This window comes from Myripristis murdjan, chromosome 22, assembly GCF_902150065.1.
Source record: "Myripristis murdjan chromosome 22, fMyrMur1.1, whole genome shotgun sequence".
In the NCBI taxonomy this organism is placed as follows: domain Eukaryota; kingdom Metazoa; phylum Chordata; class Actinopteri; order Holocentriformes; family Holocentridae; genus Myripristis; species Myripristis murdjan.
In genome coordinates, this window is record NC_044001.1 from 5,422,798 (window position 1) to 5,433,626 (window position 10,829).

At 47.4% G+C, this 10,829-nt stretch overlaps 1 protein-coding gene across 5 annotated transcripts in view; it reads right to left on the bottom strand.

Annotated features, from left to right (window-relative positions):
• fgfr3 (fibroblast growth factor receptor 3) overlaps positions 1-9,679 on the bottom strand; it is a 97,447-nt gene extending 87,768 nt beyond the window's left edge. For all 5 annotated transcript variants that reach the window (XM_030044585.1, XM_030044586.1, XM_030044584.1 and 2 more), the window contains exons 1-2: positions 9,254-9,679; positions 2,699-2,931 (exon numbers count right to left, since the gene is read on the bottom strand). In XM_030044585.1, coding sequence (XP_029900445.1) covers positions 2,699-2,849 — 151 coding nt within the window. In that variant the 5' untranslated portion in view covers positions 2,850-2,931; positions 9,254-9,679. The remainder of the gene's footprint in view (positions 1-2,698; positions 2,932-9,253) is intronic.
• Between the last annotated feature and the right edge of the window lie 1,150 nt (positions 9,680-10,829).

Sequence of the window (10,829 nt, forward strand, 5' to 3'; positions counted from 1 at the left end):
GGATGATGTGCCCCACGTTGGCTCAGGAGTTTGCCAAACTTTGGTCTTTGTCTATTTCCATCTCCCTAGCCTGCACACGTTCCCATGTTATTACCTGACCGTCGCGCACTCAAATTAATCGCCGCGCGCGCCGCTGCTACGGCCAACATCAGCGACTCGAAACGATAATCCTCCTCGGAGCGCTCTCTCCGCCGTGCAGGTACGAGATCACAGCCTGCACGCATAGCACCCCGAAGGGCTTAAAAAAAAAAAAAAATAAAAAAAAAAACACGCCCGGCTTTTAGATGATGCCAAGCATGATAGTGTGTGATGGCTCCCAGCAGGGGAGGCAATCAGGCGTGCAGAATCACAACACGTCTATTGTAACGTTGGGTTTTACATGGGCGAGGGCAGGAGGGGGGCAGAGAGCGGGGCTTCCTCTGTTATGGAGAGGGGCGCTCACACACACACACACACACACACACACACACACACACACACACACACACACACACACACAGGTAGAGGCTGTCAGAGCCGCCTGACCTCAGTTATTAGGCAGAGAGGGAGCTGTGACGCACGCACGTACGCACGAACCAGGGCATATGTGTGCATGTTCTCACACACTTATACAAACACACACACACACACACACACACACTTACCCGGGGTATCTCGCCTTGCATAAGACAGCTGGGCCCTCTCCAGAAAGCACCCAGCGCCTCGTCTCCCTGAACGCACCGCAGCGTGTAAAGTGTGTCAAAGACTCATTTCGAATAACTCTCACAGAAAGAAGAAGGAGGGGGGGAGGAGGGAGGAGGGAGGAGGAGGAGGAGGAGGGAGGAGGGGGAAAAAAAAAAAAGAAAAAAGAAAACAAACTCTTGGCCAGCGCCTCAGAAAAAGATTACTGTGCTGTGTTAGTTTCTTTTTTTGCGCAATATGGAGAGATTAAAGCAAACACAGTCGACGTTTACTTTGGATTGATCTCGGGGTGTTTCTCCGCCTCGAGAACAAAGGCGGAGGAACGCGCTAAGCTCAGCGAACCAGGCAGACTCCAATTAAATCCCCCTCGTAAAAAAAAAAATAATAATAATAAAATAAAAATAAACTAAAAAAAGAGAAGAAACCCACCACATTCACATAAACAATAAATGGGCCTTTTGAAACGTCCCCATTTGAAGTGACGAACACGCACAAAACTGCGCCGTGGTTCTGAGCAGATGTCGTGTTAACATGGAGGATGAAGCCGGGCACATCAGTGAGGAACCAACAAACACAAGAGCGGCTACACATTCTCCTCTCCTCTTCTTCTTCTTCTTCTTGTTTTTTTTTTTTTTAAGACAACAGGCCCTTTCAGGCTTTTCTCTCCTGGTTTCGTGCGTCCGATCGATTCAACTTCCCCGCGAGTTGTGTTTTCTCACCTCGCGTCTGAGAAGGAAATGAAAGCGGAGGAGAGCTGCTGTTGGAATGAAAGGCCCCGACGTGAGCGGCAGAGGAGGCTCAGGTGAAGGCACGGGCCAGAGCCGCCTTCATCAGGAAGAGGAGCTCGCTGTCACGAGGCGGAACACACGGCACGAACGGCACGGCACGCTTTAAACAACACATAGCAGCTTCAGCCGAGCCATCTGATTGGCCAAAAAAACCCACGTTGCCATGGCTACTGTTGTGCTAAGCAGGCGGCTAGTGAATGATTTCTCTTAGTTGTTCTTGTTATGGCCTTTTCAGCCATAGATGCACAATAAAAACCTTTTTTTAGTGTGATTTGGACACAATAATGATGCAACAGGCGATTATTATTGTAATATACACTACTCACAGAAAGTTAGGGATATTCGGCTTTCGGGTGAAACTTCAGGATGAACCTAAAATGCATTCTAACCTTTACAGGTGAACTTAATGTGACCTTCTGTAAACTTTTGAATGCACATGTCCAACTGTTCAGTGTTTCAGTACTTTTTGCACAAGTTGCTGTTCTCTAACAAGGAGCTTAACGGCAAAATTCACATCAGGTGTTTGATGCTCCAGCTCATCGAGGTCGTATCATTAGGGAATGGCTGCTGGAGACTGGGGTACCTCAAATGGAGTGGCCTGCACTTTCTCCAGACCTGCATCCCATAGAAAACTTATAGGATCAGCTGAGTCGCCGTGTAGAGGCTCGGAGCTCTGTACCCCAGAACCTCAATGTCCTGAGGGCCGCCCTTCAAGAAGAGTGGGATGCCATGCCTCAGCAGACAATAAGTCGACTTGTGAACAGCATGAGACGTCGTCGTCAAGCTGTAATTGATGCTCAAGGGCACATGACAAGTTATTGACACTGACATTTTTTGTTGTGGTATATCCACCACTGTTGTTGGCTTTTGTTTCAAGAAATTGTTTGAGATGAGGAAATCACCAGTGCATGCTTCTACTTAAATGCCCTACTTTCATGATATAATATCACTGTAGCGTGAACTTTTTACATTTTCCATAAATTTCACCCAAAAGCCAAATATCCCTAACTTTTTGTGAGTAGTATACTTACACATACAGTAGCGACATTGGGAAAATTGCCTTTTACAGAGTACAGTATCATTCTCTAATCACCTACTAGCTTCAAAATGATGCTTGTGCACCTTTTGTCTTTGTACATGAGGTACACGCAAAACTCAGATTTCCCTTTCACTGAGGTTGTGTGTATGTGTGTGTGTGTGTGTGTGTGGCCCAGGTGCCGCCGAGGTACCTGTGGGCTGAGCGGTGGGCAGCCTGGCCGGACTGACGGACAGAGGCAGGAGGAAGAAAAGCCAGAGTGAGCACCAGAGAGCCGTCATTCCTCTGGACGACGCGGCGAGGCAGAGAGCAGCGAGGCCCGACTCCGACAGCTCAGACCGCATCCTCCGTTCGCATGCTGTCCCACAGAACGGCGGCCTCGGACGCCGCGAGAAACCGTCCCAGCGACAACTCCCCGGCGCCGACCTGGAAACACAAGGATGAGGGGGAACAGTCAGTCAGTCAGTCAGGCGAGAGACAAAGATGAACGAGACAGGGTTAAAGCCAAAACTGTGCACAGAGAGGACATCGAGTACCATCAGGCCTGCAATCAGCCTGCCTCATCCACGAAATCCCACTCATGGCGCTTTTTTTTTTTCGCGATAAACCACGAAACAGAAGTCAGTCGTGAAATTCCAAATATGTGAGAGGAGATGAAGATAAAGAAAACAAGGCTACAAAATTGAACACAGAATATAGAAGCGCCTTCGGGTCTGCACACATACGACCAGACATTCCTCGCAGATTTCCAGGATTACGGCGGAAATCCCTCTTCACAGTTTTTTTTTTGTGTTTTTTTTCTCAGAAACCCTCTTGGAGCGCCCTGATCGCGCCGCGTTGGAGCAGCAACACCTGAGGCCGGCTCGATTGATGACTCCCGCCCTACAGGTTTCAATTAAGCGATCAATTAACCTGACCCGGCGTGGGCCCGGCGGTCCCGCAGCAGAGAGAAAACAGGACCAGGACCACATAATGGAGAGGAAAAAAATCACATTAGGCCGCGCTTCAACCCTAAAGAGCCTGTCATTCCTTCGGCGGGACTCTTTTCTGCTCGAGAGACTCTTCTGCATGGTTTAGCAACTCGACTGACATGAGTTCACTAATCTTTCTGCAGGACGAGGAATGCTGGAGTCTACAGTATCAGTTGCCCAACGTGCCCGGCGGGCCCGGGGGGAGGCGGGAGCGCGGCGGCCGCGGCGGCGGCCGCGGCGGCGTGCGATGGTTGGAGTGCTCTGTTCCCTGTTTGCTTAAGCTGGAATGCGAGCGAGGGCGCAGAGCCGCTGCGAGCGAGGTGCCCAGAAAGCAAAGAGCTGCACACACACAGAAACCCCCCACATGCTCAAACTGCCCACTGTTCGCTTCGACGGCGACGGCGGCGGCGGCGGCTCTGCCCGGCTTCACAGCGGCCTTCATAGCCGACGTAACAAGCCATTTAATCTCACAGTCAAGTCTTTTTTCTTCAAACACGTGAAAAAAAAAAAAAAATGTGCCAGACGGATGAGATAATCCCATTTGTTTCCAATGCAGAGCAGAATTACTCCGGGAACGAGTATAAATATGTTGAACAAGGCAGATTAACTCACTAGGGGTCAAGGAAGTGACACTGGATCCGAGAAGGTTGATTAGCATTGCAAACACTTGGGATTATCTCGTCCCACTGGCAGATTTTTTTACCTTGTTTGAAGAAAAAAATGAGCCTTTCGCAGCGAATGTAACCCTAAAAGACCTGCTCACACTGAGACTTTTTGCAGCAACATATGCAACCACTGAGAAAAAAAGGAAAAAAAAAACCTGAAACACACCCACATACACAAACTTTTAAGGCTTTGCTTGCACACAGAGAGGTGTATTGTACACACACACACTCTCCACAGAGAGGTTGTGTTGTCTTAAGTCTTAACAGTGCTGTTTTTCTTTCCCTCCGAGGACCTGTGACCCACTCCTTGCTCAGCACATACTGGAGCCCTGGCAGCGGCCGGCCCCGGCTCTGCGAGACTCTGTTTGCACATTATCACTCTTCCACACAGAAAACACCGAGCCGGGCCGGGGCCTGCTTGGGAAACTTCGCAGGACGTACAGGCAAAAAAAAAAAAAAGGGTACAGACACACACACACACATGCACACTCGCTAATCCAAACACTGCCACCGCACCTTCCACGCCGCATCGTAGCCTTTTATGTTCACTATATACACTCCAGAGATCGCCTCTTCTCCTCCTTCCCCCCCCATCCTCACCCTCTTACAACACCAGACGCCTACAGGCCGGCCTGGTTTGTTTACACAGCCCGATAAGGCCTGCGCTCTCCAGGCGTGGAGGTGGCTGATTGTAGGCCTCTCCGATTCGAAAGGGGGAGAAACTTTTTGTTTTCTCTGGCAGGTAGGCACGGCCTCCTCCAGGCAATAGAGCTGATATTGTATCTCGGGTAAGAAAGAGGCGTTCGTGTTTTACGGGTCGACTCTGAAAACCGGCTGGGGCGTCGGGGGGTTGTGTGTGTGTGTGTGTGTGTATGTAAAAATGAAGATGTGTTGGGGCAGGTACTCGCTCTGTTGATACGGCAGGCAATGAGCAGGAACAATAATTGATTTTGTGGACTGATTTCCTTGCCGGTTGTTGGGTAAGTTTAGTGAAGCCATGGATTTGACGAGCTGCCAAGTCCTCCAAAGTGATTGATGGGACTAAACTGAAACAAATTACACTCCTTTAGCAGAACATTAGGTTACTTATAACCCCTGTTGACAAAACGTTGCCTCTTTTTAAAAAACTGGATCCTCTGTGTTGCAGATGCTGAGGGATGGACTTTAAATCGGGGCTTTTCTCTCTCCAAGTGAATGTGCACCGCATTGGAAATGAACTCAGCTACCTAAAAAATAAATAAATAAATAAATAAATAAATAAAAAAAACATTTCGATTTCACCTCAGCCACTCGGATGAGAAAAGGCGAGAGAGAAAAGGGAGCCGGTATGGATCCAAAAAAAAAAAAAAGACCCAGCGTGGAGTTCAAAGCCTCCAAAGTGTTTTCATGCTAATATTTTCTCAAAGCATGAAAGGAAACACAACTCCACCAAAACCGTGGTTAATAATACATGCACATTAATCATGCAGAACTGTCTTCACGACGTAATAGCTCGGAGGCAGGAGGAGGGGGGGTGGCGGTGGCGGTGGGGGGGTGGAGGTGGGGGTGGGGTTTTAAAAGCAGGGTTCAAATCCTTGTCAGGTCTCTCCTCCCTCGGTGGGGATCAATGCAGGGCGCCGGTCACATGGCAGTCACACCTTGCAGCAGCAGCAGCGGCGGAGGGGAAAAAGGCGCTGGAGCTGCACACAAAACGTCAGGAAGCTTTAATAATTCAACTGCTATCAACAGCCGGGCTCGCATCGACTTTGTCATTTTAGGGAAAAGGGGATCAGAGGGTTTGAGAGAAGCAAGGGGCCAGATGAAAGGCCCCGGCCTGGTGGTGGAGACTCCTCAGAGATGTGCAGACACTCAGTGGACAGACAGACAGGCAGACAGACATGCAGACAGACAGACTGGAGGTAATCTCCTGTCCTATCTACCTGAGCACCCAATGTTCCCTCTGTGCTGTGACAGTGCTATTACCATCGTGTTATCTGCTCTGGAAAACTCGTCTCTTTCTCTTTGTACATCTATCTTTTTTCTTCTTCTCTCTCTCTCTTTTTTTTTTTTTTTTAAATCTCACCTTGTCTTTCTCTCTTTCTCTTATGTCTAACACCCCTCTCTTTTTCTTTTTTCTGTCTTTTTCTTCTGCCCTTTTTTTAAAATCTCACCCTCTGTCTTTTGTCCCTCCTCTCTCTCTCTCTCTCTCTTTCATTCTCTCTCCTGTCTGCTTATCACATCACCACCCTGTTTTTAAGGCACACACACACACACACACACATACACACACACACACACACACCCATCCCCTCAGGTGAAACGTGATATTGATCAGGTGAGAGAGAGAGCAGCACTCTAAAGCTGTCAGAGGCGCAGCTCTGACTCCAGATGCAAAGCGCTGGAGGCTGAGGGCTCTCTGCGGCTCACCTTGGGCTGACACTCCAAAACGCCACGGCTTGTCACATGTCCCGATCTGTCCCGAGAATTAAAAAAAAAAAAAAAAAAAAAAAAAAAAAAAAACACCAGTCCAGCACACCGGACCATGACTCATCCCTCCTTCCATGCGGATGGAGGAGGAGGAGGATGAAAACCAGCTCGAATAATCACGCATCTAAAAGCAACGCCACAGAAATATTGTCATTCTCATGCGGGAATTTGATCTTAACACGATACCAAAGCAGATAAAAATAACAAGTCCATTAAGGTCGCTATTAACTCTGAGTACCACAGGCACACTTAAGTCCCTGCATGAGTGCCTCAGGAATATTACAGCGACATCACAGGAAACAGAAATCCAATTAAGCGCAATAAGGTCTTACAAAGTCTCGTATAAACTCCAGTATAAAGCATAAACTCTTTATCGAGTGCTCCACACGCATATAATTCCCTACATGAATATTAATAGCGGCACATGGCATAAAAATGCCATAAAGGTCACTGTACAGCCTTCCTCTGAGTGTACAAGAGCACTACAAGTTTCTATGGGAATATCATAGGAATATTATAGAGCTGAAATAATGACATGACTGTAAACCCTCTGCTGCCACATACACAGTATACGCAGCTATTGGATTATTATAGGAATATCACAGGCGATAAAAATTCCCGATTGGGCATTACAAGGGAAACAACAAGTTCCTATAGAAATATCATAGGAATATTACAGCATCATGACCACACATAGCTATAAACTCACTACAAACACATGCTGTAAGTCGCTATATTGCAATAAGATAACAGGAGATGGCAACACCATAAAGAACAATAAGAGCTCCATAAACCCTCATAAGGAATATTACAGTGATTGAGCGTAGATGTGTGCACAGGGACGCTTAATAAATTCAACTTTCCCCGGTAAGTCAGTCGAGTTGGAGTCAATTAGTCCGAGGTTCACTTATTTAAAACAGAGAGGAAGAAAAGGCAGGGAATGCGACACGGAGCGCGGTGGTCTCAGGCCAATTTCAGTAATGAAAAGAGTCAATCAGACTCTAATTTGGTACCGAAACGTGTCTGCGGCTCGCCACTGATTGAAAACGCAGCAAATTGGCGTGCATATTTCTCGGGTCAATAGATACAATTAATTTGAAGCATTAGCGCAACTATTATCATCCCGGCGCTTGTTTCTGACTCCGAAATTTAATAGGCTAATGCAATAGAAGCCCCCAAATCTCATTTCTGCCCCCTCTCTTAGGACGCTATAATCCTGTAATTTTCTCTGGTGATGACTTTACACGGTGGGAGTCAAACGGAGGAGTGGAGGAGCTGAGAGAGTGGCCAAAACCATCATCTGAATCCCATTGAAGCAGCGTTTGAAGAGAGGATGACTGATCTGCTGCTGTGGGGAGACAACCGCATAGTTCATTCAAAGAAAAAAAAAAAAAATCTGCTTTCTGGAGAAACTTCAGACATGACAGAGGCATTAGGGAGTGTGGTTCTTTGAAATAGGTTGATATGTAATTCATATTTCAGCTCCTAACCAGGGAAGGCGTCACTGTTACAGTTATGAGAAAAAAAAAACCCTTTTACATGCTACAGGCATAATACAGGCAAAGATAATGACACGATAAATCAATACTCTCTCTGACAATAAAATGATACCATTTCACCATTTAATTGACTGATTGGTTGATTTGATTGATGATAATGACATAGCCGCACTCTAACCAAACCTCATTCATATTGGGCGCAGGCACATGCCTAATGGGCATCTCCAGCCTATATTGATCCAGCCTGTAGCCGTGCGTAATTTCATTAGTAACCACAGCACTGTGAAAAGAGCAAATAAAACAAACCAAGAAAAAAAAAAATCGCAGCTTAAGTCATTTAGCGTCAGATTCAGTCGTAAAGCCTATTGTTGGTCTTAACATAAATGAAAATGTATGCAATCGGCCTCATTTATTTCAGGATTTTCTGTAAATAAGTGACAATATATGGCAGGATAGAAGCCCAATAGAATTAAGAGACTGACTCCGATGTGAGAAAATGCTCAAGACAAGTTGAACTGGCGTTGGAAGCAAATGAAATGATGTCACCCTGCTGGCAGATATTTCTCGCTTATTCCATCAAAATAATATTTAAAACCCGATACAAAGGCAATGCGAGATCAGACGACTTGTTGGCTTCGCAGTGTGCGTAATTCCACCCACAGACACGAACCTCCGCCACACACGGAGCAGCCAGCATTAACGAGGTAACAGAAAACCCTGCGTGCTTCTCCAAACCGATGTGATAAAATGCGCACAGGCGGCTGCGTCCCTGCGGTGCGCCGGGACGCGCCGAGCTGCGCACGGACCGGTGACGGACGAGCCGCCCCCTCCTGCCTCTCCTCCTCACGCCACCTGTCCCATTCCCTGCCCGAAACCTGGTGATGCCTCCACGGCTTCCACATCCACACTACGACGTGGAGACTGCTGCTTAGCGCCGACAGACTGGAACGGCTCGCAAACTGGCCAACCTGTCCGACTCAAGATCCACAAGGAAGTGAATCTGTTTCTCTCATGCCTACTGCAGGGTCGGCTTAGCGACAGCCACGAGTTCACTGACTAATAAGGACACGAATGAGCCTTAGATTGATAATAAAGGTGAGAATAACATGAAAAATGAGAGTGAGAATGACGCGTATGTCGTTCTTACCACAAGTATGCCGTTCTGACACCAAATCTCAGCTTTTCAAATGCCAGTAAGCATTCAGCAGGGGAAAAGCCTTTATTCTCCAATAAACCTCAGAAGAAAAAAACCCAAACTACTCTTAAATCCGTCCTCGGGCTTTGCGTAGCAGTTTGGCGACAGCGAAAAAAAAAAAATCAGAAATCCTCCTTTACGACTTGACAGAGAGAGTCCTCAGCTCAGGCGCCGCCGCTCGAAAGCCAACTTCTCCACTAAATCCTGTTTTCCACTGCGGGCTGCTGTCCAAAGTGTCCGAAGTGTCCAGATGTCCCGAATGCGTTCATCCTGTCCTGCGCCGGGGGAGTGTGGAGGAGCTGAGCGGGACGCGGGGACGCGGCTCCTCTCTCCTCTCTGGCTGGGATACCAGTCGCTGTGCTTTGTCGCCTCGGATCAACCAACTCGGACTGGTGGCTCTCCTCCGCTGGCTGCCTGTGAAGTAGCAGCAGCTCCACGGCGCCGCTGCGAAGTCACGCACAATCAGAAACCACAGCACTTCCGGCCGTCGTTTTCAAAATAAAGTCCTTAGTGAAGCGCGCGTCACGCAACGGCTTTAGAATAAAAGTGAATAATATTAAAGGCCAAGTCAGTGGCAAATAAAAGGTAGGCTACGTGAAAATTTCCATTCAGACAACATATATACATAATCATATCAGACTATGCAAGATGTCATGTAGCCTCCTATACCATAATATGCATAATAGCCTACTGGCTCACATTAATCCATACCTAAGAATGCCTATTATCTTGTTAAAGTCAATTTAAGCCTGTTCCAGTGGTAAAACTGTCCCAGTAAAGAATTCCAATAAAATGTGAGCTTTTCTGCCTTGTGTCAAGTCATCCACGATAACCCCCCTGTGTTGCCATATTGAATACAGTCCTGCTGAAAATTCTTCATCCTCTCATGGCCATGCAATGCTTTTTGTCCTTTTTTTTTTTTTTTTTTTTTTAGCTATTAAAACTATTTTTACCTTTTACTCTTATCTTTGTGTATTTGTTTTAATCAATAATATTAATTAAAATATTGTAAATCTAATAAATTGAGTAAAACTTAATCATTTATTTTAATTTTGGGTGTATTGATTTTAATTTCCAAGCAATTAACATTCAAAGGTGCTTAGGAAGACAGATAGACAGACAGAGTCACAAACAGCTTTTTCTGGCGCAAAGGCAGCATGTTGTAGGCTCTTATTTTGAAGGCTGGGGTGTCAGTGCTGTTCAGTGTGTGTGTGGCTGCTTTGACGCAGCTCCCCCCGGCTCTCGGGTCCCACCGCGGGCCGGGATGCCTACTGGCTCCGCGGCGCTGTGGGCCGCCGGGGGTTGGGGTGGGGTGGTGGTGGGGGGGATCAGCAAGACGGATCAGATTTCGGCGCGCCGCCCGCCTGGCCCTCTGGAGGCAGCAAGTGGCGGATTGTCCAAGCGCCTCCCACCTTCCCTCCATCTATCCTGCCATCCCTGCCACCCCTCCATCCCTCCTTCAGAAAAAAAAAAAAAAAAAAAACCTCTGCCATCTCCCTGTCCGGGTCATCCTGCAGGGGTGATGTAG